Consider the following 25,370-nt stretch of genomic DNA (forward strand, 5'->3'; position numbering starts at 1 on the left):
AATCTTTTAAAATTTAGAAAATTAGATTAATTCATTTTTTAAAATTTGAAGATCAAATTAAATCTTTTTAAAAATTTAAAATTCAAATTAATAATTAAGTCTCAAAAATAATTAAAACTTAGGTAGGTATCCAACCAGTGCAACTAAGATCATCCATAAGGCCAAGGGGACCAAGAATAAAAGACAAAACGGAAGTGAAGACCAGGTTATTAGAAGAAGTTAGCTGGTCCAAACTTAGCCAAAGAGTCTGCAACTTAACTGCCCTCACGGTATTAGTAGGGTAAATTATAATTATGTTTCTCTAATTTTTTTAAATTCATAATTTTGATTTCGTGAATTTTAACTATAATATTTTATTTTTTAAAATTTTATAAATTAATAATTTTGGTATTCTAATAAATTATTAACAAATAATTTTAATTAATTGAATTATTAAGTTAATTATTAATTAATTAAAATCATTAATTATTAAAATTTTATTATTAATTATAATTCTCCGTAATATTGTATTTTTCCTCTTTTCCATAAACACCTCTTACACCTCCTGCAACTCCATAACAGCAACACCACACATTATGATTAATAATTTTTATTAAATTTTTTTAATGATTAATAGCATAATTAATTTAATATCTCTAATAATCATAATTATTAATTAAAAATTTATTAAGATGATCAAAATCATCAATTTATAAAATTAAAAAGACTAAATATTATAATTATAAATTAAAAAGACCAAAATTTAGAGATAAGGGCACATATATCCTACTATGCCAAGACTAATTTTAGGGTGCACAGGTTGTATAGGTCTTGCACCATACACAAATGATAAGGTCCGTTAGATGTAGGCCACAAGATCTGTGTGACTGAGACGAAGGTAAATGGCCACGTGACTGCTCTCCTTGGACTTGGACCCACATTAATTTGGTTTTAATTATTAAATAATCTTACAGTTTTAATATAATGAATAACTTTCAAATATTTTTTAATATTGATTATTATATATTTTTTAACTAAAATTTTTTGACAGCGGAAATTTCTGTTTAATTAAATTTTCAAATATTCTTTTATTCTTTAGTTGAGAAATTACTTGTTTCTTTATTTGAACTTAAAAATTCATTTAACGAATAAAATTTCTATAATTACGAATTTTATTTTCCTAACATGCTTATTTTAAAAAATAAATTAAATATTTTACCATTATAGATTTTAGCAATAGTTTTTATATGTGGCCTTAAAATTTTTATTAGAGTTTTATGTAGAAAAAAGTTACTCTCTTTATCCCTTAATAATCATTGTGTAAGAAAAAAAATTTGTCTAAACATAATTATCATTTTACCTTTTTAAAATAACATTGTTGAGTTATAAGAAAAATTAACACCCTAATTAATTTTGATCGGATGCCATCTTATGTGTTTATATCTCTTGTTTTAAATGATCAAGAGTTTAAATTTAATTTTATTTTGAAAGAATATTGTTATAAAATCTGTCCACATCGTTTGATGATACCTGTTTGTGAGATATGTTAAGAATTTTTAAAAAAATCACAATTCAATAATTTTTTTGTAATATTTATCCTTATAAATATTAATTATTTTTTATTTATATTTCTTATAATATTAATACTATAAGCTACAAAAAAAATTAATAATAATAAGATTAATTTTATAAAACTATTATTCTTTATTTATTTATTTCCGTTTGTGTAAATCAATTTAAAAAAGACAATTATAATAACACGGAGGGAGTATAAAAACACAATCGTGTTGTAGCATGGATAGGGATCAAAGAAGTAAGGTAAAAGGTCTTTTTAAATAATAATAAATGCATCATCTAATATCTGCCTAGCATAATAATGATGTTAAAGTGTAAGTAAATAATTTTTTTACGTTATGAAGTATATAGATTTTTTTGTCTAAGCATAACATATATATATATATATATGTTCATACAACACGTCGTGTTATATCTGTTTTCATATTAATAATTCAAGTTCTCAAAAAGTAGGATATAAAAACAAAATCAATACATTAACAAAAATGTCTTCTATTAAGTATTTTTTGTTATAAAAAAATAACCCGAAGAAGTACCAAAACAACTTATTTGGCAGTATTTGTTAAATCACGTGCACATCTTGGTAGTGAGTCTATTGAACTAGTTTGATATCAATAAATACTTGTATATCTTGGTTCGTACAAAAACACGTCATGTTGTGTGTGTTTTAATATTAAAAATTCTAGTTCTAAAAAAATAGGACATAAAAACAAAATCAAAAGATGCGTAACATCATTGTCTTCTTGAACCGGCAATTATTTCAAAACTCGTAAAGATTTACCTAGCTCTTTGCAATTTACACGAAAGTTCAACTTTCAAATAAATTGAAAATCCATGACAATTACATCCTGCTTAAACAATTTGTTTACATATCCATGACATCCAACACCTTCTTCCTTTTATGTTTTTACATAGGAATGTAGAAAAAGAATTTGTTCAATGCCGTTGAAACAGTTTCTAAACATACCCTATATCTTCCTGAAAGATGGACGAATGTATAATATTCCTTTTCAGGCCACACCACAATCACTTGTTTATATTTATGTTGCAACAAATTTGTTTTGTCGTAATAGTTTCACCTACAAGCCTTTAGTTATATCAACGCATTAATATTGCAATATAGGGATGCAGAGTGATGAGTGTTCCAGTAAGATCAAATACTTAAAAAAAAAAAAAAAGAAGAAAAAATCTCAAGATAAAGACTACATGGTGATGCAAAGTTGCTACTTGCTAGAATGCTTAAACAGCCCAGCATTATGAGCAATTTTAGGTTTACTAACAGCTACAAGTATTTTGAACAGGTAAACAGCTTAAACAAATCAGTCACTACTTGTTACTGAAACCAAAAGGGTGTCAAATTCAACTTTCCACCTACCTTTTCATTGACTACACTCTGGCATCAACAGGCTTGTGCCTTTCCATACAGTAAAAAAAAAAAAAAAAAAAAAAACCCTAAATTAAGGCATGCATTTGAAATTGTTCACCTACCTTTTTCTAAAATTTTATGGAATAACCAGGTACGTTCTTGACATTTACTTTATACATAAAACTGCCAAAATGAAAGCCTAAGCCCCATTGCTAACAGCGGCATCGTCAGTCTTCACCCTGCGGTAAAATAGTACATAGGCAGCAGCAGTGTTAACCTCATCTTCACTTATGAGTGATATGTGGCTGTCATCAAAATTGTACCACCTGTTCTCATCTAAAAGCTGCACATTTGGAAAATATGAATCAGACTGCAGCATTGCTAAAAGGAAGAACATTCTGGTGCTGACTACTGAACCCTAGAAAAAAATCTAAGCAACTTCAAAGGATTGAAATTTCTCACTTTACCTTAATATGTGCAGTGTAATGTCCGCTACCCATACTGCCATAATGATTTGTAAGGGCATACAGTTCGTACAGTTGACGCCGAGAGTTGTTTTTGTTGGCTATGTAATTAGTTAAATCAAAATCATGAATGGGAAAGTTAACAAAAGTCTCCAGTTTATGCTTCATTGACCTGCTGTATGAGAACCTCTTCAAATGAATGACCAAAACCTCTGGGAGTCTCCACAAATCAAGCTTCTTGCTTGCTTGTCGTCTCTCTTTGCATTTAGGACAGTACCTATATCGGATTTAGATAGATATAACATTAGCCATTGACATTCCAGTACTAATTTTATATATGCAAATGCAGAAATGTTTTAATAACTATTTCTGCACCAGTTACACAGCTTTGCTCATCATGAGATTTCTGTAGCGATACAAGATCAAACAAGGAAAAAAAAGTGAATGACTGAATTACAAAATGAAAAGTAGGTTAAGTTTCTTTCCTATGGTAGAAATTGGTATAAAAAAAATATTTTATAATGTTTATATAACACAGCTTGAAAGATATAACACTAAGAATAGAAATAAATATCACACAGACATTTTATCCTTCGTTTTGGTTATGATTTTTTCTGAACTATATTCTTTGTTCTTAACTACTATGGACAATATGGAGTTCTAAATCTTTTAGAGTCTCCTTTTGAATTTACTAGGTAGTTTGACTCTTTTAATCTTTGAGCATTTTATTATGAAATGGGGTTGTTTACCCACATCTACTATAAATGCTTTTAATTGCTTGGCTAACAACTGTGTTGAACTTTGAAGAGGAATACTAATAACAAACATTCTCTAATGCATTCTTTTAACACACTAATTATTGAGTGAAATCTATGTGGATCCCACTAAATGATTTGGGTTCCACTCCCTGTTTAGTGGATCCAGCATGGAATTTTTTTGGTAAGTAACCTACATGCATTTTATCAATAACAAAAACTGTTTTGCTGGCATTTCACATTTTAATTGGGTAACTCGTTTGATCTTAGACAGGGGGAACTGTATGTTGGACCATGGATGTGAATAATGCAAGTTCAACTTTCAAACTGTGGATGAGTTTATTATTATTAGCCAACAGGATAAAAATATGCCCTATTGGCCTTGCATAGCCATTGTAGACGTGGTCTCTATGGGCCAATTCACATAGTGATGGTACTTCATCTCATTGTTTTCCCTCTCGACAATAGTGATGGTTACTGGTTATATCTTTGCATTTACTTTTTAAATGCTTTCATTTGTCTTCTAAAGTTTTCAATTTTAATTAATTGCTTGGATAAAGGTTAGAGTCGTAATTGGTCGGTAATTGACACACTCTGGATCGATCCCTATAGCAGCAATAATCTACTCTTAGTGTCTCACTTACCATGTGTACTTGAATCTTAACAAGTACTCCCTCTGGTTTTAAATATAAGCAAAAAAAACTGTTCCACTAACTAAGAAAGTTGGTTAACAGCATTTAATTTCATCAATCTCAATTAATAATTAAGTTATTTTCCCAAACTGCCCTTCTTTGGAATTTGATATCAATATCAAGAATATGAATGAGTCATTGGAATTAAAACCCCTATTAAATGAAGTAAAATGAGTTGAGATTTGCTTATATTTAAAACCAACACCCAAAGCAATTTTTTGTTATATTCAAAAATTTGGGCAGTATATATTCAGATAGCAACGAAAATAAATAAATCATTGTCATGGATATGTTCAAGTACAATGAGTTGAATTTGAACACAAAATTCCATTACAACAAAATATTGTAGCATAGAATTAGCAAAAAGCACTTCATGAAGTTTAAAATTCAATACCAGAATAAAATGTATAAACACAACACAAAAGTTCAGACCTAACCATAAAAACGCTAACCCACCCAATGCTCATGAAAAGCACCTACATCTAAATTCATCTAACATAAATTATGTTAACTACTCCAGAGGTGACCATGTAATGGACAATGTCACCTCATGCTAGAAAATTCAATGCTGTGGATCATCAACATTTGCAATTACTCTTAATTCACTATAAATAACTCTTCAAACAAGAAGCATGTTACTAGTCACAACCACTAGTTTCATTCTCGAGTTAGATTCTTAAATTGCAGAGTAGTGAACTTTTTGGGGAATATTATTTAAACAGGTCATTAACAGATCTAGCTCACAATTATTAATGTACATTCCATTTGAATGGTTACTAAGCATGAGAAAGAAAGATATGAAGAGAGAATAGAGTGAGCTGCAGGATGAACTAACCACATATCTTCGGGCACCAGAGGTTCTTCACGCAGAAAAGCTTCCAAGCAGGTGTACAAGGAGAGAGGTTCAGTACGAGCTTTCTTGGTTACAGGTCCATATTTTAAAACTTCAGGCAAAGTCTCAAGTGTATGAGTATCATACTTCTCCAGAAGCTTCTGAGACCAATCAATATACACTAAAATCTTTGGTGACAATGGAGACAGTTTAACTACTTTCTCCTCTCCCATTGAAAGATCAATGCAAGCATTGTTATCATCTACCAAGAGAAGAGGTAATGTTGGCAATGGCATTGGGGGTGCCTTTGAATTGGTAGTATCCTTATTTACTGAATTTGACATCATGTTGGGGGCACATGCATCATCATCAGAATTAAAACTGCAATGATCAGATGTTGCTTTTGGGATGCTTGTTTCAGAAGTGGTAGCTTGTTCTACATTGATACCTTTCCTTAGCAGCGGAGAGAGCATACAATTAACTATTACTTGTATATCACCTCTTGTGACAGTATCATCACATGAAATCAATGAAACAATAGGTGTTCCATATGGTTTCCATCCAGATATGATGTGTGAGTCACTACTCCTAAGAGAACATTGCAAATATATATCAGAAAGCAGTTTAGCAAACAACATACAAAATTATGCCCAACTTGAAATTTTAACTTAATGCCCAGATGACATATGATACCACGGCCAAGTGACTGCCATTTAAATTTTAATGTATCTGGACCTAACACACAATTCAAATCAAATCAAAATTAGAAAATACTGCATTATAGTTAAACCATGACAGACTGTTTTCCTGAATCCCCATAATAGTAATAGAAGAGAATGTTATAACAAGAGAGAAGAGTAAGCATCATTATATGTACTAATAATATGACAAAGTAGACTCAATTCTTTGGTAAATATAACAACTGTGCATATCATGTAAATTTAAAATCACATACTGCTCTCTTTGGCGATGTATCAACTGGAGATACTTTGTGTTCTTGTCTATCTTTGGAACCTTGTAAGCAGCAAGACGGTCATCATCTTTGATATTAGACAACAATTGAAGAGGATCTTCAAAATATCTATGGATCAAATGGTTTCGTATCTGTGAATAGCACATCAATATAATACACTCAATTAGAATAAATATAAGCAATAATTCCAATACATATATTTAACTTCTGTACTAGTTTGGTACACACCTCCACAAGTACTAGCCTCTCATTGTGCTTCAATGAGCAAGCATTGCTAAGTGCCTGTATGAGATCTCTGCATCGTCCCTGCTTAGGGACAGTTACTGTACAAGAAAATGGAAGGGAGGCTCCATCGCAAGCAAAAACTGTCACTGTCATGGTTCTATTGGTGGTGGGCTGGAGTGGCAGGGAAAGGTACATAAAAGGATCAAATGTGACAGAGACTTTATTGCAAACTGGACAAACCAAAGTTGACTTGTATTGTCCCTATGAAATGAAGAATTATCAGAAACATATCCAAGTTGGCGAACTTGATCAGGAACATATAAAATGTGAATTGATATCATACATAAGCAATTATAAATGGATAATCAAGAGACCAAAGTTTAAATTATGGAAAGAAATTAGCATCATTGAACATTTTCTTAATTGAAATTTCTGTGTATAAGAGTACCGGCTAAGACATAAATAAAAAAAATTACACTGGTAAGAAAACACCATTGGTCTCTTATCATATAATTGCTGACCCTCCCTTCGGATAAACTACAGTTTTTTTTAAAAATTTACTACACTCTAAAGAAGAATGATCATTGTCATAATAATACTGTAACCTGCATTGTTATTCCCAATGCATTCATCATAATCCCACATCTTTTTCCCAATAAATTTCACTCCTATATTCATTTTTATCATTTCAAACAATGTAATCCATAAAGCTTAAACCCTTTAACCGAAAGATCATCCCACCACATGTGCAGGTTTACTCATTCCTCCACACCTCATAACAAAACTTTAAAAATAAGAAAGCAGGAGGAAGTATTTGAGGAAAAGTCAGTATAGATCATGAAGTAATGATTTTGTTAAGGAAGGAAATTATCTGGGAGAGCAGAGAGGAGAAAATATGGAGACGGAACATAAGGAATAATTAGAAGTTAGATGATTAGAGGGGGTTAATTAGATTGTTAAAGGGGGTTACTCGGGAAAAGGATATATAACAGAAAATGTACATGGGGAAGGTCATCTTCTGGGGAGGATTAGAACTACCGAGCAACTGCTTTGGCGTAAAAGGAGAAGTCCTTTGGAGGAGGTTAACTCTTGAATCTGAATTCAGTAATAACAGAAACCTTTTCATCCTTTATCTATTTTTTTCTCAATCTTTGCCTCAATTATTTGATTCTAAGTTCTATATTATACTTGCAAGAGGTTCAACACAACAGGGGATAATGAGACTTCACAATTTGGAAAAGCCTTGGCTTTTGCTGTGAGTGATTTCTGACAGTAAGTTCAACAGGCAGACAACTTTGCATTTGGTAAAATACAAGAAACTATGAGTGCCTTTTTCTAAATGCTTTAAGGGTTGTTCAAAGGCAAAATTTTGAGTTCCCAGTAGGTTTTGAAACAGTCCCCATTTTCATTTTGTTTGAAAATGTCGAAAATGACTTTTTCATTTTCAATTTTGTGCTTCTTTTAGGAAATATTTTCACAGAAAACGTTTTCGAAAATTGCAACAAACATTATTTTAACCTTGTTTTCTATTTTCACTGAAAATGGACAAACAAAACACCCCCTAACATTCTTTCAGACTATCTAAACACAACAGCTTTCAAAATAGTAGATAGTAGTCCCAAACAGATTCTAATAATGCTACATTAGGAACAAGGCTGTTTATTACTCATTGTAGCAACTAATAAAGATTAGAAGCTGCATGAATCAGAAACAAACGGAAAGATAAAATGCAAAGGAAAATATTGAGCTTGTGAGGGCAGGATTATATTTCATTGAAAGTTAGCTGACAGTTCACAGAGAATCATGAAAGGTTTCCAAAATGTAGATATCTAGACACCAACTGTATAGGTTATATTGTAGGTAAATATACACCTGCAAGTAGCTTAGAGCTTCATCTCAGTTATGACAGCTGTTCAGTTAGTTGCAACAGCTGTCAGACAATTAGAGCTAGAAGTCTATCTTTGTATTCTATAAATGCCTTCTCTGTAATCAAATCAGATAGAATGAAATAGTTCAGATTACCTTCTAATCTCTCTCTCTGAATTCTACAATCTTGATTACAAGAAACAGAAATTTTCAGTTAAAAATCATATTTAAACAGGCTGAATCATTCATCTTATAATATTTATTACATGACATTCTATGCAGCATTTACAGTTAACTATGCTAGTTAGAGCTGTTTCTGAATAGTTGATATTAAGCCATTAACTGAGTCTATGACACATTACAAAAATTTACAAATTACTGATTTGACTCACCTGGCATACATCAACAATTATGGAATCATTACGAGCAATATGATTTGCCCAATATTCGTCAGCCACTTCTTCATCAGGTCGGCCATCAGCATCTCGAGATTTTATATATGGTTTGTGCTTTACACGATTCAAGTCTTCATGAAGACCATCAAGAAGAAATGCTAAAAGCTCCTGAAAAAGATAACAAAACAAATGTTACCACAGACTACACCATAGAAATTGAAGAGGGTAAAACTTTCAGTCAACAGGTGAACCTGAGAATCATGTTGATTGTGCCCACTGAACTGAGGTGCAAAGCGAACAAGCTTTGCTTTAAAAGGCCGAGGAGCAATTGGTGTTCGCCCAGGTGCCCATAGTTTTCGAAGCAACTCACCAAATGCTAGGGCTAGTTCACCCTACATAGTGAAAAGTTTTATTTAGAATAATACTTCATAATTACACCATAACAATTATCATATGGTTGACTAAAAATATCCTTTCCTAACCAAACCAAGTCATTGAAGGATGGCCCAGTAATGCATAAAATGTTCAATCCTATTGAAGCAGGCATTCAAGCAATACAAAGAAGACAAAAAGAGTTTATAACCCATGATAATAACTTTTCCAAACGGTATCAATGGAGACCATTTTTTTATAAATGCTACCATAGACTCCAAATCAAATATTCTTTATTTCAAAATGACATGAAATATATCCCAAGATAATAGCTTCAATGAATAACAGAACAATAAAAAATAAAAATAAAAATAACATATTAAAAAATATGCCCACAAATTAAGACTTAAGGCTAGGCTTATTGAATTAATGGACCTCCTACTTTTAGGGGGAAACATATTTTTCCCTCTAGATTTCAATTTGAACAAATAAGAGGAGGATGCTATTCAAATTGAAACCAATTGGAAGGATCAAAAGTGAACTAAGTTTTGAAATAATTGGTTCATGACATAGTGTTAGAAACTCTAAGACCAAGTGGTCCTAGAGTTCGATCCATACTGACCCCATTCTTCTACATAGATAAGTTGAAATTAAGTATAAGGTAAGTGAGCCTATACATTATCAGCACTTGAAAACCAAAGGGCTCTAATGCGGAGAAGTATGTTAAAGTCTGGAAATAACCTTTTATCTCTAAACCAAATTCTTGTTCTATAGTGTATCCCTAATAAAAGTATGGAAAGAAAAGGAAACAAGTTCATGCTTACAGCTTTTTAGATGATACTTACAACCATGCCCAATGGATTTTGCCAATTTATCTCTCGGTGATAGTCTTCCCTGAAGTACCTAGCAAATTCCGGTGTATGAACAAGGCACTGTATTGCACTATTCATGTAACAAGTATTGCCAAGATTCAGCAATCCAGTGAGACCAAGGAATGAACTTCTTGTGGTGACACCACTAGTTCCATAAGGGTTTTCCACATCTCTAACCGGAGAATTTAAGTTCTGAGATGAAGAAAGGTCTGTGTTGTAGCCTTTAGATGCACCTCTGCTAGCAGATAAGCCACCAGCAATTGATAAGCTTGATTTTGAAGGCTCCACAAGAGCGGAATTTGCTTCCCTCTGTGCAGACCCATTTTCTTGAGCAAAACTTGTGTTGTTTGTATTATTGATGACCTCAACAAGAATCTGTATGAATATTATCATTAATCAAAAGAAAAACAAGAGTGATAAATTGAAATGTGTAAGCACAAGCAAGAGGAACTTTCCTACATAAAACATAGTGAATACTCACATCTTGGTCCATTTGTAAATTAGCATCGTCGAGAGTTTTGTCCATGTCATTCATCAAAGCATGCCTTCGACGGGCATAGTAATCCCAAATACACACCTGCAATAGAGATAGCTATTTTTCACTACATGCTGAATAAAAAAGAAAAGGAAAAGCTTTCAAAAAATTAGAATTTCAAGAAGGAACCATGAAATTTTTACTTGGTCTGGCTGAAGATCAAATATTTCACAAGCTTTTCTGTGAAGCTGCCCAATGGTTTCCTGCCCAAAATATCTCAACTTTAAGGTAGATATAGCATGTATAACCTGAATTATACTTGCAAAGGAATGGTAAGATATGCTAAAGATATATTTATCAATTATCAAGACTCGGTACATTCTCTCAAATCATACCTTCTTGCTTATTCTTATAGGGAAACGGTCATTTTTTGGCAACATAAGTAATTGAAGCCGTAAAGGATAAACCTCTACTGCCAATTCAGTCTGGGAAAGACCTGAACTAATAACTTTCCTTGCCAATGTAGGTCCACCACCATACCTAGTCAAGGGGGGACAAAGTCATGCAGCTCATTAAAGCCCAGTTAAAGGGTTAGTCATCTAAGTTTGTGTAAATTTGTAGATTTCTTCAAAAACCATAAAAACCTAGAAATCCAAAAGAAAATCATAAATATAATATAGCACTTATCACATTTTAGACGAACCATAGATGTCCAGTGTGACAAGTAAACAATCTCACCATCTAAATAATTGGTTCCAAACTTCTTGGGGAAGTAATACATAGTCACGGCCTTCTAAAAGTGTATCATGAATCTCAATACCCGTACCAGAGTCCTCTAACACAGCATCGTCTATCAAATCAGAATTATCAATACCAGCTGGCCTCTTTAATGCACTTGAATTGGCCAAATCAAATTGTTCTGATAAGGAAGATGCATCATATGAAGTATTTGTCTGGTCTTGGTTCACATATTCAATCCAATGTTGCCACCATCTGCATAAAATCTATCAGAAACAACTTCCTTCTAATCCTGTGTAATTACATGTGTGTGTGAAGGTATTCAAACTAGGCCAGCCAATCTATAGCGGTATAGCCACAAAATGAAGATTAAAGTACAAACTACAAAGAATTTCTGCATAGTATTTCAAATTTAAGTTAGGTTATTGTCACTGATTTTTTTCAATAAAAAAAGAAATCTCTATGGACTTCCACTGACAAACATTAAGAAAGGGACTGAAATTTTTTATTTTTTATGCACACAGCTTTTAGTTCTAAGATGTTTTTTATGAGCAAATCTACTTTGGAACAGCACGACTTTGATTGCTTTTAAAAAGTCAAGTAGCTCCTTTCCTTTGCGATAACTTGTTTCCAGTTTTAGGGGCACATTGGGAGGAAAGGCACATACAAGGAAGCTGTTTCTTATGATTTTGATTATAGGCAGTGAGCATATGAAGACCTATACTTTGCGGAAGTGTAAAGTTTTTATCCTTTCTGCAGTAAAAGTCATACACCAACATTACAATCCCCTCTCCCCCTAGCGCACCTTTGGCAAACAAAAGTAAGTTAAACAACTAACCGAACTGAATAAAAACATAATCTTTGAAGTTTGAATTATAACGACAAAAATGCAAGGCAAGGCAAGGCAAGGCAACAATGCAACCTAGGGATTTGAAGAAGTCTGCACTGCAAAATCAGCTGTAAACAAATCCTTCTTAACCCTATACCTCCTAATTTCACAACTGTAACATTTAAGCTCAATAACCCTCCCCCAAACAAAGTGATTTACAGTATTAGCTCATAAGATATAAGCTTGTCATGGAAAAAGGGTTCATACAACACAGTAAGAGTAACATTTGCCCATCATGCAAAATGCAGCTTTCTAACAAAAACAATTAAACACCAAGCTAGTTCTTTGTCAGAGAATGGCTGCAATAGTTTTTTTTATTACTGAAAGTTTAGGAGAGTTGGGTCCCGGGGATCACCAGGGATCAGGGAAGGCCTCAAGGTTAAAAGAATGCTTATAAAGATACTTCCAGATTACCTACCAACAAGGTCTTCACATTGGCAATGGGAATCGAACCCTAGTCCTTGTGGGATAAGAGTTCTTTCCTTACCAACTGAACCAACCTTTGTTGGTTGCAACTGTTAGACCTAAGTAAAATTATCTATCAGATTAAACTCTAAGATTAGCCAAAATTTCACCCACTATCTCCCAACAATTCCATCTCAAATAAATACAAAATAGAGCAAAATTCGAGTTAGGTCAGTAAAATGGAGGGCAAAGAAAGCAAAAGATCTGAGCAAATTCTGGGCATGACCCATTTTCTCAAAACAATGAAACTTTGGCCTAATCTAATTAAAAAACAGAAAAGGTGTGAACTTTGGGTGAGATTTGGTGTACCCTGTTGCAAACAGAGAGAGGAAAACAAAAAGAAGAAGGAAAAACCTCTGAGTGATTAAGAAGAAGGTGTCGCCTTCTTTGCTGTTAGCTTGGGAAGCGAGAGCAATGTCTCTGATCAAGATCCTCTCCTCGTCTGGACTCAGCTCAGAGACACTGGCGATACACATCAACACCTCTGTCATCTTTCCTCTCTCAATCTCAAACTCAACACAACCGGTTTGAGACAATAGAGTTTCGCAGATAATCGACAAAAACAACAACCACAACACCAACAACTGCAAGTCTCTCTCTTGTATCTGCGTTTAACGGCGGTTAGCCGTGTAGGTACCTCGGTTCTGTGAAGTTCTACACAATTGCAAATTTATTTTCATTAAGATTGTCGAGATAATTTACTAGGGTACTTATCCGTGACTGAACTTTACCAACACGTGGGTGGTTCATTTTTATAGGTGAAATTGAATTCAGATCTTGTCAATAAAATCTTGTTTTTCATGGGTTTTGTTTTGTATTTGTTATAGGTTAGAAAGAAATTCAACCAACATGGATAAATCTTCAATTAATAATAGTTTATTATACATTTTTAGTCTTAAAGTTTGAATTTAAATATTTTATATTCAGCTTATTTTATATAAAATTCAATATTTTTTATTATTTTACATTTTTAGAATTAATTCTAAATTTTATGATTTTGTAAATACTTAATATTATATTTTGCAAGACTAGAAGCACCTAGGGCTAAGTGCGCCCTCACTTGGGTTACAATGTTAAGCACTCATTATGAACCAAAACATTATCTACAAGTAATATACCTAATATAAGTTTATTTACTCATTTAATCTTTGTGTCTCTTGTAATTCTTATACCCAACCTTAGACACTCAATAATAACTTCTACATGAGTTAGACAAATCATAGACCCCTTACATACAACAAATTGTAATCTAACTAAGTAGCATTCAAATTATAGTCTCTTAGAAGCAAAAGACAAAGACACAACAAATTGTCTTTGTCATGCAAATACAGTGCTTAGGGATTTGTAAATTATTCCTATTTAACATTAATTAGCCGACTTATAAATTTGAACCCTTTTAATCAAATTGACATACAACAAATCACCTTCATCTTATAAACTCGATGTTTAAGAGGCTATGGACTATAACAATTGAGTAAAACCCTATTAATTATAGAGACAACTCCATTAATGTTACATAGGGATAATTTACAAATCCTTTTCCTTGAAATTTCACTATTGATATCCAAAGTTATGCAAGTCAACTCATGGTCGATAGGCCAACCTAAGTTAATTACATAAAACCCTATTAATTTTAGAGACAACTCCATTAATTTTCATTATATTAATACTTGACATTTTTAAAGTTTTGTATCTAACACCCGATCATTTTATTTGCTTCAATTTCCTTGAGTAATTGTCAAGTTCGGTATTTATGCTTAGGCCTAGTTGTTAGTTATATGACAAGGGAGTCAACTAATGATATATGACTGATGAAAGTCTTAAGGTTCTTTTGTCATACGACCAATAAGAAAATGTTATGTTTATCAGTCAATATTAGTTGTTAGTTATTGTTACAATGTTATTAGGGATATTCGAACTTATGACATCTCCTCTCCTTCTTCCTTCAACCCTTGAACTCCCTCTTCCCAATCACCAAGTCAACATTATAACATCATGGCTAAAAAAATGTGATAAGTGAAAGGTTACCTTCTCATAGGAGGTTACATTTTAGTAGTAATAGGACTTTTTTTAGGGACATGTCTTGCAAGTAGCCGAGTAGGAGTGTGTAAAAAGTATCGAACCAAAATGAACCATTTCTATAAAAACAAGTTCAGTTCAAACTAAATTACTTTTGTTAAGTAGTTTGGTTATATTTTATCCAACAATTCAATTTTATATGGTTCAATTTAAATTTTTTCTTGCATGGTTCAAATCAAACCAGTTTAAAAAAAAAAACCACTCGGTTTGATCCATGCATGGAGTGAATAAAGAAAAATAAATCATGCATATCCTTACTTGCAGCCCTCCAATGCTTAGGATATACCCTAGTTGAATTCGGAGGCAACACCTCTTTTGCTACATCTCAGTTTTGAGGTCAGTCCCTCTTTTGGGGGTTAGGTTTTAAGGTGTTGTTTATTGTGCCCTTGTTGACCCATCTCATAATAGAAATTATAAGATCAAATTGTGTTAACATTTTAAATATTTGAAGAAAATAATGCCTTTAAGTTAGATGATTATGTAGAAGATTAGAAGCACAACTAAACATAAACTGTATAAAACAGTAGACACGATCTACCATGTGCTTACATATGCCATTTGATGAGGAAAAGAACATTCCTTAAAGTTCAACAATCAACAATGCTAAAAACTAATATCAACCCCATCAATTCATTCATCTTTCGTTAATCCTCTCTTTTCTTCCTCCTTACCATCATTTAACTTGTCATCAGATGAGACATGTTCGTTGGCTTGTTCCAAATCCTCTTCCTTGTTCTTTTCACTAATTTCTTCCACGGACTTGTAAGTGTAAAACCAAGCACATATAAAATAATAAACGAGATTCACAACTTGAATCCCACTAACAAGAAAATAATAGTAGTCCAATCCACCCCTATTGAGGTTCCTATCCGGAAGCCAATTATTCTCCTTGCCAGTGTACTTATGCACCAATGACACCAGCAATGTACCCATGTAGTTCCCAATGGCTGTGGTTATGCAGTACAGTGCTGTAGCACTGCTTCTCATGCTTTCAGGTGATTGCTCAAAGAGAAATTCCAAATGCCCAACAGACATGAAAATTTCAGCCACCCCATGAAGGCAATACTGAGGTACCAACCAGAACACACTTATAGGAATAGTGGCTTTTGGATCATCCAATAAGTGGTACTTAGCAGCAACAGATTTCCTTTTCATTTCCATTAGGCCAGCAATCACAGTGGCTATGATATTGATTATGAAGCCTATTCCCATTCTTTGCAAACATGTGATTCCAGAAGGGTTCCCTGTGAATCTGCGCGCAAAGGGAACAAAGAGGCGTTCATATAGAACAACTCCTGACATCATGGTTAGCACGCTGAAAATGGACATGCTGGCTGGGGAAATTTGGAACGAGGGAGAGAGGTGACGGTCCATCGTGCGAGCTTGTTGAATCACAAAACTGTGCAGATGTGATGAAGAAGTTATGAGCAGGATTCCTGATGCCCAAATTGGAAGCATTCTGATGATGGATTTTAGCTCCTCAACTCTGTGGACAGTGGCTAATTTCCATAATTTTGGTGTTGTAGTTGGATCTTTGGCCTCCTCCTCTGTGACAATTGCAGCTTTGTCCAACCATCTGCAGATACACTAAGCACTTAACTAAGAGTTTAATTTTTATACACTATTAATGTGAAAAAATTTACATTATCAATTATCTAGAAATCATGATAAATATGATTTTTAAGTCAATTAATATAAAAGTTAATAAATTTATCATACAAGTCAATGATAAGATGACACCGTAAATACTTTTTACATTGACATTGTATAGACTATTTTCTCATTAAATAATGTTAAGTGGGCATGTGCAAATTCTCACTGAATTATGGTGGGTGCTTGCACATATTGGATTAGTGAAGTTTCATGTAAATTTAGCAGCTCATGCAATTAGTGTGAAGTTGTTCATTAGCTTGTGTAGCATAGAGTGAAGGATGGACAGTGGACCATAAGTTGATTGTCGTAAGCTTTAATATTTGAAGCTGGTGTTTAAATAAATCTTAGATCCCATAAAAGGCACAATCAAGAATTGCCAACCCCAAAAGCCCACAACATAATTCATGATTCAAGTCTTTTTCTTTTCTTTCTTTTTTGTTGAATGCTTCAAGTATTTGGTTTGAATCAAAAGAGCAAAATATCTAACTTACTTATATTGATCAGAGTGTAGAAGCCTCCCTTCTAAAGAAATTGAAGCATCAAGTTCCCAATTATGGTACAAAAGCTTGGGATCTTCTGGCAAAGCCTCCTTCCTTTTCTTTATAGCTGCCACGGTTACTTGGGCCAAACGAACCAAAGGGCTCCCTTCTGGTTTTACGGTCTTATAAAGTGGTGAGCCCAACACAAAGGCAACGATGGATATCAACATGGCAATGCATGGAATTCCAAGGCCCCAACCCCAGCCCATGTTGTCTTGGATGTAAACCACAATGGTCAAAGCACTAAGAGAAGCGAAGCCCATGCTGAAAAAGTACCAATTGAAGATGTTCCACTTTCTTGATGCCACACCACTTTTGGTCATGTCAATTTGGTCTGCTGAAAAGGGCACAACACATGGTCTAATGCCACCTGATCCAACAGATGTGAGGAGGAGGGAGATGTAGAGTATCCACAGTTGTGAGGATGTGGCTTCTTGGCAATTAGCTTGTGTTGGGCATGGTGGGGGACGAAATTGTGGCAGTATAGCTGATACAGTGATGCTAATCAATCCCTGTATCAAGAACAATATAGTTTGTCAAAAAATTAATTTGTAGGGTGTGCAATATATGGTATGTTGTACTAAAATGGAAATTGTTTGTAATTGAAATAACTTGTTTGGATATCTGACTGAAATAGTGGTGATGATTCAAGTTTGAGTTTTAAAATCTGAATAGATTAAAGAAAATATGAGATTAATTTAAGGGAAAAATGTATTTTTTTCAAGGTAGAGTAATAGAATTAGATGATTAATCAAAAGGCCTTTGACTTGGAGGTTCAAATAAAGTATGAGAGAAATGTTTGGAAGAAGAAAAGAGTTAACTTTGAAAATCTATATTCCATGTATTTTCTTAATTTTCTTTGTGATCTCATTTGTGTTTGCTTGATACCTCGAAGTGAAAGGCCATTAATTTTAATTATAAGAAAAGTGCTTGGTATACAAACAAGTTTTTGTTAAGTCTACTAGCAATACATAAGGACAAATTAACATAAAAATAATAGTTTTGATGAAGTGTACTGCTCACCTAGTCGATCAATCATTTTTTAATAAATAAAAAGTGTTTGATATCAAACCTTTATTTAGGTTACAACATATAATTAGATCATAGTAGTTTGTGAATTATAAAAAAACACTTAAAGTATAAGTAATTAATATGTTAGCTAGCTACTAAATGAATATATATATATATACTCGTTTCTGATTTTCATATTAAAATATGTATGAACCATTAAGTGCTATTAACTAATATGATTGAAATAATTTCTATTTAAAAATTTAAAATACTTTTATAGGAAAGTTCACGAGCTTAATCAAATGAGAGACTTAGATTAAATTGGAAAGGAGAGGGTAAGAGACCAGTTCATAAATGAGAGAAGCAACGGTAATGGTCCAAAAACGTCCAGCAAAGGAATCTGCTATAATAGCCCCAATGAGAGGGGTGAAGCTAGATGTTCCTCCAAAGTTTGTCAGTGTGTTTGAGGCAGCTACCAATGGCATGTTCAGCTCTTGGGTCAAGTAACTTATCAAGTTACCATGAAAACCAGCACTTGCAAATCTGTCACACACTTCATTTGCTGCATTGTATATATGCACAAATACACAACAAGCCAAAATAAGGATATAAGATTCATCTAATTGTAAATGAAGAAACAGGTTGTAAATTTGAATTTTTTCGTTAATAAAAATTAATAATTATTATTTATTGATAAAAAAAAAGCCAGCCAAAATTAACTTCATGCGGAAAATGATGCAATGGACATTTGGATACTGCACAATAGTTCTTTTTTTGCCCTGAAATTAGTGCTAGCTACAGAAATTGTGATATTGTCCGAGCCACTCATTTGTGGATATTGTCTAGTGGTATATCCGACAAAGGAACTATTATTACGGTACGCAACACGCTCAGAATACATTAATTTAACACATGTTTTTTTAATATATTTTTTAGTGTTAGGTAAAATTTATGGATTATTTAATAAGTCTCTTCACAGAAAAATTAAGAAAATATTTCAAATACAAAATAAATTATGATTAGATAACTATTTAAAATTTTATATTATCGGTCTATAATTCTTTTTTAAAGTGATTATTCAATAAAAACTTTAATTTATCATACTTTTCATCTTATATTGTTTATTTTTTTATCTATAAAAATTGAATACAATATAATATTTATATATTATGCTCGATGAACTGAATTAGATACCTTAATTCTTATATTATTTATCTATGTTCTCTTTATTACATAAATATTAACTATTATGATAAAATAGTTTTCTTTGCCTAAAACGCTAAGTGAGATATAAATAAATAAGGATATTATAAAAATAATTAATTTTTTTCCTACAGTAATACACATTTTGTGGCAAACTAATGAAATAAAGGAAATGATTCCATAAATAATGTTCTTAAAACACTTGTTTATTAAATTTAAATCATACTTAATACCTACCTTTGATCCTTATAAAAAAGTTTTTGAAAAATTGTCTTACCTTTTCCAAATTGTGTACAGCATTAACTACTTTTAACATAATTATCCTAGCTCGAATAATTATAGTGCATCAATTAATCAGGTAAAAAGAGATTACAAAAATGAATTCCCAATAATTATAAGAATAATGATGAAAAAGTTATACAAAACATTAATAAATTTAATATCATAAACTAAATTAATTAAATTACTTAACTCTTATATAAAATATGTAGTATAACGTCAAAGATAGTAACAAATGAGTAAGTTAAAAAAGTTCCCGTTAATTAATTGGATTGTTGTTATTAAAACATTATGTACTACACAACGGAGTTGCGGAACACTTGCACGTGGAAACTTTTTCATTTCATGTTCGGTGAATAACATAATAGTATTAGAAAAAAAGATTCCTCGTATTTGAGTTAATTAAGTGAAAACTTCACTCGTTACTCAATTCTTCATTCAATAAAATCCTTATTGATAGAACTTATTTTCGAAAGCCATAATCATCTCTCTCTTTGTCTAATCACGGACCACAATTTGATTTAAGTACTCTAGGCGGAAGAAAAAAAAAATGAGAAGGGGAAGGATGTGAATATACGTAGATTCTGTGGGAAAGGAATATTCAGAAGTTAACTTAGCAATAAAAGTTGAAGAGAAGTATAATAATGATGAAGAAATGTGAGTGGCTTACCAAGAATGAAAGGTAATGTTCTGATGCCTCCTCGTCGATGCTGCTTCTTCTTCTTCTCTTCTTTCTCTCCTATTTCCGCACTGCCCTTAGTGCTCTTCTCTATCTCCATTTTTCTCCTCACTGGTGTTAGTGATGATGATTAGTGAGTAGTGTACCTTGTGTGGGTGTTGTGAGTCTCTCTCTCTATATATATATATCAATTTGTGATAAAGACAATGGTGTGGGGTCCCATACTCACATATAGATGAAGTATGCCAATACTTACTTTATATATATATTTTTGTTGTAAAAAAATACTTTCTTTTAGTTTTATAGAATCAAAGCAAAGTTAGGGTTGAAAATAGCAAAAAAGGATGTACTTTAATTACTTAATTATCTTTTTAAAATAGTAATCAAATTAAATATGATACAATCAATAATCATTGACACAATTTATGTTCCTTAATCAAGTGATTCAAAATTTTAATCTAATAGATTTATATAAAATAAATCATATTAAAAAAAGAAATAATGTGCACTCACAAGATGCAAAAGAGACACTTTAAGAATCAAAGTAAATAAACTATGAGACTTAGCTCCCATCTTAGCTAAAGCATCAACACAAATGTTTCCCTCCTGCACGGTATGAGAAAAGGAAACCATCTAATCTTGGAGTAAGATATTTTGGATTGTTGTTACGATAACAACATGGGAATGATGATCAACAATCTCTTTTTAACAGAAATAGAAATATAAATTACCTTTTACATAGAATTTGATTTGATTTGGTGTAAATCAAAATATTATTCATTTATGGATTTCGCTTCTAAATAATCAAATTAATTTAACATAAATTTTAAAAAGGAAAAATTACTTTCAAAGTAATGCACTCATGAAGAATTAAAAGTTCAAAATATGAAGGGATGCAACATTAAAACTAAATTAAGATCAGAAAATAACTCAATTTCCTTGAATTAGCAACCCAGAAGACAAAAGGTTCAGAATATGAACATGTAACATTAAAATTGGATATAATGAATTTGAAGGATTCACAACTTTCTCCCTATTTAAATAACATGTTTGTTGTATTCTTTATCTTCTTTATTCTTTTTTTCCTTCTGCATCTCTATTATAAGGTATGTAAGGGTTTTTTTCATGTTTATTTTTTATTGATTTATATTAACATAATTTTTTTATTATGTTTCATCTCTACTTTCACATCTTAATTTTTTTTTTATTATGTAAGGTATGAATGTGATTTGTGTGAACAACGTGAGATTGTGTGAGGATTAATAATGTTTGTGTGTGTGCAGTGAATTGTAAAATGAGAGAGTGTGAAATATATATAGAACCATCCATCATATATGCAATCAATTTTTGAAAATTAACTGAAGAATATATTTTCTTCACTCAATTAATTTTCTCTTATATTTTACTGTTATAGGATGCTGCTATACTACACTTTTTTTTAATCCTTTTTATATTTTACTGTTATACTGTTAATTTCATTTGAGTTACAAATGTTATATTTTATAGGATGCTGTCTTCTTCAAGACAAAATTTATTGATTTAGAAGTTTTACGACAAAATTAACTACAAAGATTTAATTTTAAAGTTTTGCAATTGTAATTACCTATGATTTTTAATATATTTTTTTACTTATATGTTTCATTCTCGAATTTACATTGGATAAGAAGAAATGAGAATTTCAATTTCTATTTTTCCCCGCGATTTCATCTTTTTAATATCTATACTTTTTTTTAGCACTAACATTAGATGCCGAGCACTAATATGTATCATAGATAAACTCGAGCGAAGCCTCTCGATGATGTAGAAAAAGGAGAGAAAGAGACAAAGAGAGGGAGAGAGAGTCACGTGACGTGCGCATGTTAATTAAGTTACTTACTGAAGTATAATATTTGATTTTAACTAGGAAAATAATATTTAGTAGCTAATACATAGTTAATTAGTTTTAAAATAACTACTTAATTTATTAGTAGCTAAAATTTGTAGCAAACGTTAAGAATTCTGGTGGTGGATGATACATGTCGGGTTCTTTTGAGCATATGAGGTTTTTCAAGCATAGTATACGCAGGATCATGTACAATATTTGTGGACCTAAGGCAAAAATATTAAAAGGATTTTTTTTATAAATTTTTTAAAGAGACTTAATATATTATATAAAATATTAACTTTTTATTTTCTTTTCAATTTTTTATAACCAGATTCATATTTTCTATTTGACATTTTCTTTTGTAAATAATCAAAATAAAAAAATTAACTAAATATTAAAGAAATCTAAATAAACTAAACTCTAAAATAAATATAGAAGATGATGATCGATGAACGATAGAACCTCGAATTGAAAACAGACAGATATTTTGTTGTTTAGATGTTGTGTCAGGCGGAAGGGTGCTACGTGATAGGTGTTGTATTGTTGCGTACCCAGAGTTATGCCACATGAAATGAATCGTTCCACCAATCTACCGGAATGGAAATGAAAGGCTCCGTATGCAGGACGCCGAAATGTATGCAATTTATAGGCGTTCAGAATTCAAACGATGTCAAATCCAGAGAGGTTGAACCGTGAAGACAAAGTTTGATCAATAGACAATAGGTTTCATTCAAGGAAAGGAGAATAATAAAAAAAAAGTTATGAATAGATGAGGAGATGAAAAAAACACGAAGAATGGAGTTTGGAGAATGAGATACATTAATTAGGGAATTAGTATGGGTTAAAGAAAGTTAATAGGAATTTACTTTTTTGGGATAAATAAAATACTTTAAATAATATTAATTGTGATATTGGTTAATTTTTAAAAAGATGATATTGATTGACTAATTTTTAAGGAAGAGAGAGATTCTAAATTATTTTATTTTGATCAGTTAAAATTTGTTAATAGTTAATAATAAAAAAAAATTATGAGCCTAAAAAATTTTTTTTTTTGACCTTAGACTTATATCTAATTTACCTTGTATCTTGCACGGAATATGCTATCTAATTTACCTTGCATTTTGCACCGAATATACTGATACACGTAGGCTCTATGTTTTTTGCATAATTTTGTTCAAGTTGATGTATCCTGCATGTTGGTACATGCTATTATGTTTTCTGCATAATCTTGCTCTATATGTTTTTCGGGTTATCCACAGTACATCTCGTGGCAAAACCATCTATATTATTAATAGTATTTTTTATTTTGTCTCCTAAAACAATGCTTTTCAGTAAACAAAAATCCTTTTCAGTAAAATAAAAGTCCTTCTCTTTAAAATTTAGATAAATTAATTTGGAGGCCCTTGTGTTATTTATAATTTTTAATTACATCTTTAAACTATTTTTTCAATTTAGTCCCTCAATTTTGTATTTATTTTTTTCTAAACTTAGAACATAATTAAAAAAAACAAATACAAAGTCCAGGACCCAATAAAAAAAATAGTTCAAGGATTTATTTAATAATGACAAATAATGTAGGAGTCTAATTAAAAATTAACAAGTCTTTGTAATTAAGTTAGAATTCTCACATCAGCAAATCAAGAATATCAATTTTAGAAGTTAAGAGCGGAAGTAGGTTCGGCTCGTTTAAGGCCTCGCCCAACTTATTTAGTAAATAGCTTAAGCTTAAGTTTCTTAAAAAAATTATTTAATTAAATATGTTAGATACATGTAATAAGAAAAACCTATTAAACCTAAAAGGCTAGCTCATTTAACAATAATGTTATAATAAAATATTATTATTAATATGATATAATATTATAATTATTTCATTTAAATTATAGAATTATTTTAATAATTTGACGATGTAAATCCTTTTAATTAATGAAGTATAAATGAGTAATAAAAATATACATTCTTTACTTTTGGTGAAACTTAAAAGATTTTGTAATATGTTACATTTGTAAGTAAATTTTCTTCATATTTTATAGTTTAAAATTATTTTATTATTTTTTTAATGAATTTTTTGTTTTGTTTAAAAAAATATTTTTTTTATATTTTTTAATATGAAATAAGTCTTTAAATTGACCGAAGAACTTTTATAAAGATTAGACTCATAACGGATAATAAATCATAGTTTAAACTGTAAAATATAAAATAGGTTGGACCAAATTTAAATAAAGTCCGACCCAATACACCATTTCCAACCCTAGGCAGACGTGAGAATAATGAACTGTACATATATGAAAATATTAGCATGCAGAGACTCGACAATTATTCATTAAATCCTTAAACTATGACAATTTTCAAATACATCTTTGTAGTATTTTTTTCAATTGATCCCTAAATTTATATTCATTGATTAAATCATATTCCAACATAAACCTAATTAAAAAACAAATGCAAAGGACCCGATAAAAAATAATAATTCATTAAGACCTGATTAAAAATTCTCAAATAATTTAGGTATCTGCACATTAATTTAACATAAATTTTATATTACTAAAGAAAAATAATGTAAATTATGATGACGTCCCCTCTTACGTGAAGTGAATTGGAATCAATTCAAATGTCAATATCTAGTATAGTGTCTTGGCATTGTGTTTAAATAAGTTTGAATTGTGACCTTATCTTTCCAAATAAGGACAGATTTTGCAGTGGATACATCAAAAGAGGTCAATTTTGTAGTGCCTTACGCATAGTGAATTAATGATGTCCGTGAACACGAATTAGCATAGCTAGCTAGCAAACTTGTCCCCACTTCTCCACCCACACATGGATCTCAGATTCTTTCCTAGAGCAAGATCATGCATCAACAACATTTGTTCACATTACTATTCTACACCTGATTGCTTTCTTGTTGTTTATTCATTTATTCTTGTTAGTATGAACAAATTTCGGTTCAACTTGTTCAAGTTTATCAAGGGCAAAGACAAAAAAAGACAGCAAAAGCTGAGATGTCCTCCATATATATAATCAATGGCAAGTAACCCACAAAGCCATTCAACTCAGCTGCACCTTATTATTTACTTGAGTTCAACATTGGACAAGGAAAAACAAAAGGCTTATAGTTATTTTTGCTTAATAGATA

The 25,370-nt window shown here is 31.4% G+C and overlaps 2 protein-coding genes across 3 annotated transcripts; both read right to left on the minus strand.

The window, feature by feature from the left end:
• Positions 1-2,764: 2,764 nt before the first annotated feature.
• On the minus strand, positions 2,765-13,630 carry LOC114406595 (ubiquitin carboxyl-terminal hydrolase 5-like). 2 transcript variants are annotated; one of them, XM_028369347.1, is made up of 13 exons: positions 13,288-13,630; positions 11,580-11,834; positions 11,237-11,381; positions 11,045-11,104; positions 10,848-10,958; positions 10,340-10,741; positions 9,374-9,514; positions 9,120-9,290; positions 6,865-7,122; positions 6,619-6,767; positions 5,667-6,251; positions 3,388-3,661; positions 2,765-3,263 (listed from the first exon to the last, which is right to left on the minus strand). In XM_028369347.1, the coding sequence occupies exons 1-13, from the start codon at positions 13,422-13,424 to the stop codon at positions 3,120-3,122; spliced, it is 2,832 nt and encodes a 943-aa protein (XP_028225148.1). In that variant the 5' UTR covers positions 13,425-13,630; the 3' UTR covers positions 2,765-3,119. The 2 variants fall into 2 exon arrangements, with proteins under 2 accessions (XP_028225148.1, XP_028225149.1); XM_028369348.1 differs by having other exon boundaries at positions 10,848-10,943; positions 13,288-13,629.
• Positions 13,631-15,500: 1,870 nt separating this feature from the next.
• On the minus strand, positions 15,501-20,535 carry LOC114406598 (protein NRT1/ PTR FAMILY 3.1-like). Its single transcript, XM_028369350.1, has 4 exons — positions 20,368-20,535; positions 18,560-18,777; positions 17,157-17,716; positions 15,501-16,588 (listed from the first exon to the last, which is right to left on the minus strand). The coding sequence occupies exons 1-4, from the start codon at positions 20,474-20,476 to the stop codon at positions 15,643-15,645; spliced, it is 1,833 nt and encodes a 610-aa protein (XP_028225151.1). The 5' UTR covers positions 20,477-20,535; the 3' UTR covers positions 15,501-15,642.
• Positions 20,536-25,370: the final 4,835 nt, after the last annotated feature.

The sequence above is a fragment of the Glycine soja genome, chromosome 3, assembly GCF_004193775.1.
Source record: "Glycine soja cultivar W05 chromosome 3, ASM419377v2, whole genome shotgun sequence".
NCBI lineage: Eukaryota > Viridiplantae > Streptophyta > Magnoliopsida > Fabales > Fabaceae > Glycine > Glycine soja.

Excerpts from the sequence above, each read along its gene's own strand:
- LOC114406598 (XM_028369350.1), bottom strand. The coding sequence starts at position 20,476 with ATGGAGATAGAGAAGAGCACTAAGGGCAGTGCGGAAATAGGAGAGAAA. Across the intron at positions 18,778-20,367 it reads AACATTACCTTTCATTCTTG|CAAATGAAGTGTGTGACAGA; the intron begins GTAAGCCACTCA and ends TATACAATGCAG. Across the intron at positions 17,717-18,559 it reads CTTCTCTCATTTATGAACTG|GGATTGATTAGCATCACTGT; the intron begins GTCTCTTACCCT and ends TTCTTGATACAG.
- LOC114406595 (XM_028369347.1), bottom strand. The coding sequence starts at position 13,424 with ATGACAGAGGTGTTGATGTGTATCGCCAGTGTCTCTGAGCTGAGTCCA. Across the intron at positions 10,959-11,044 it reads TTGATCTTCAGCCAGACCAA|CTATCTCTATTGCAGGTGTG; the intron begins GTAAAAATTTCA and ends AGTGAAAAATAG. Across the intron at positions 9,291-9,373 it reads ACAATCAACATGATTCTCAG|GAGCTTTTAGCATTTCTTCT; the intron begins GTTCACCTGTTG and ends TATCTTTTTCAG.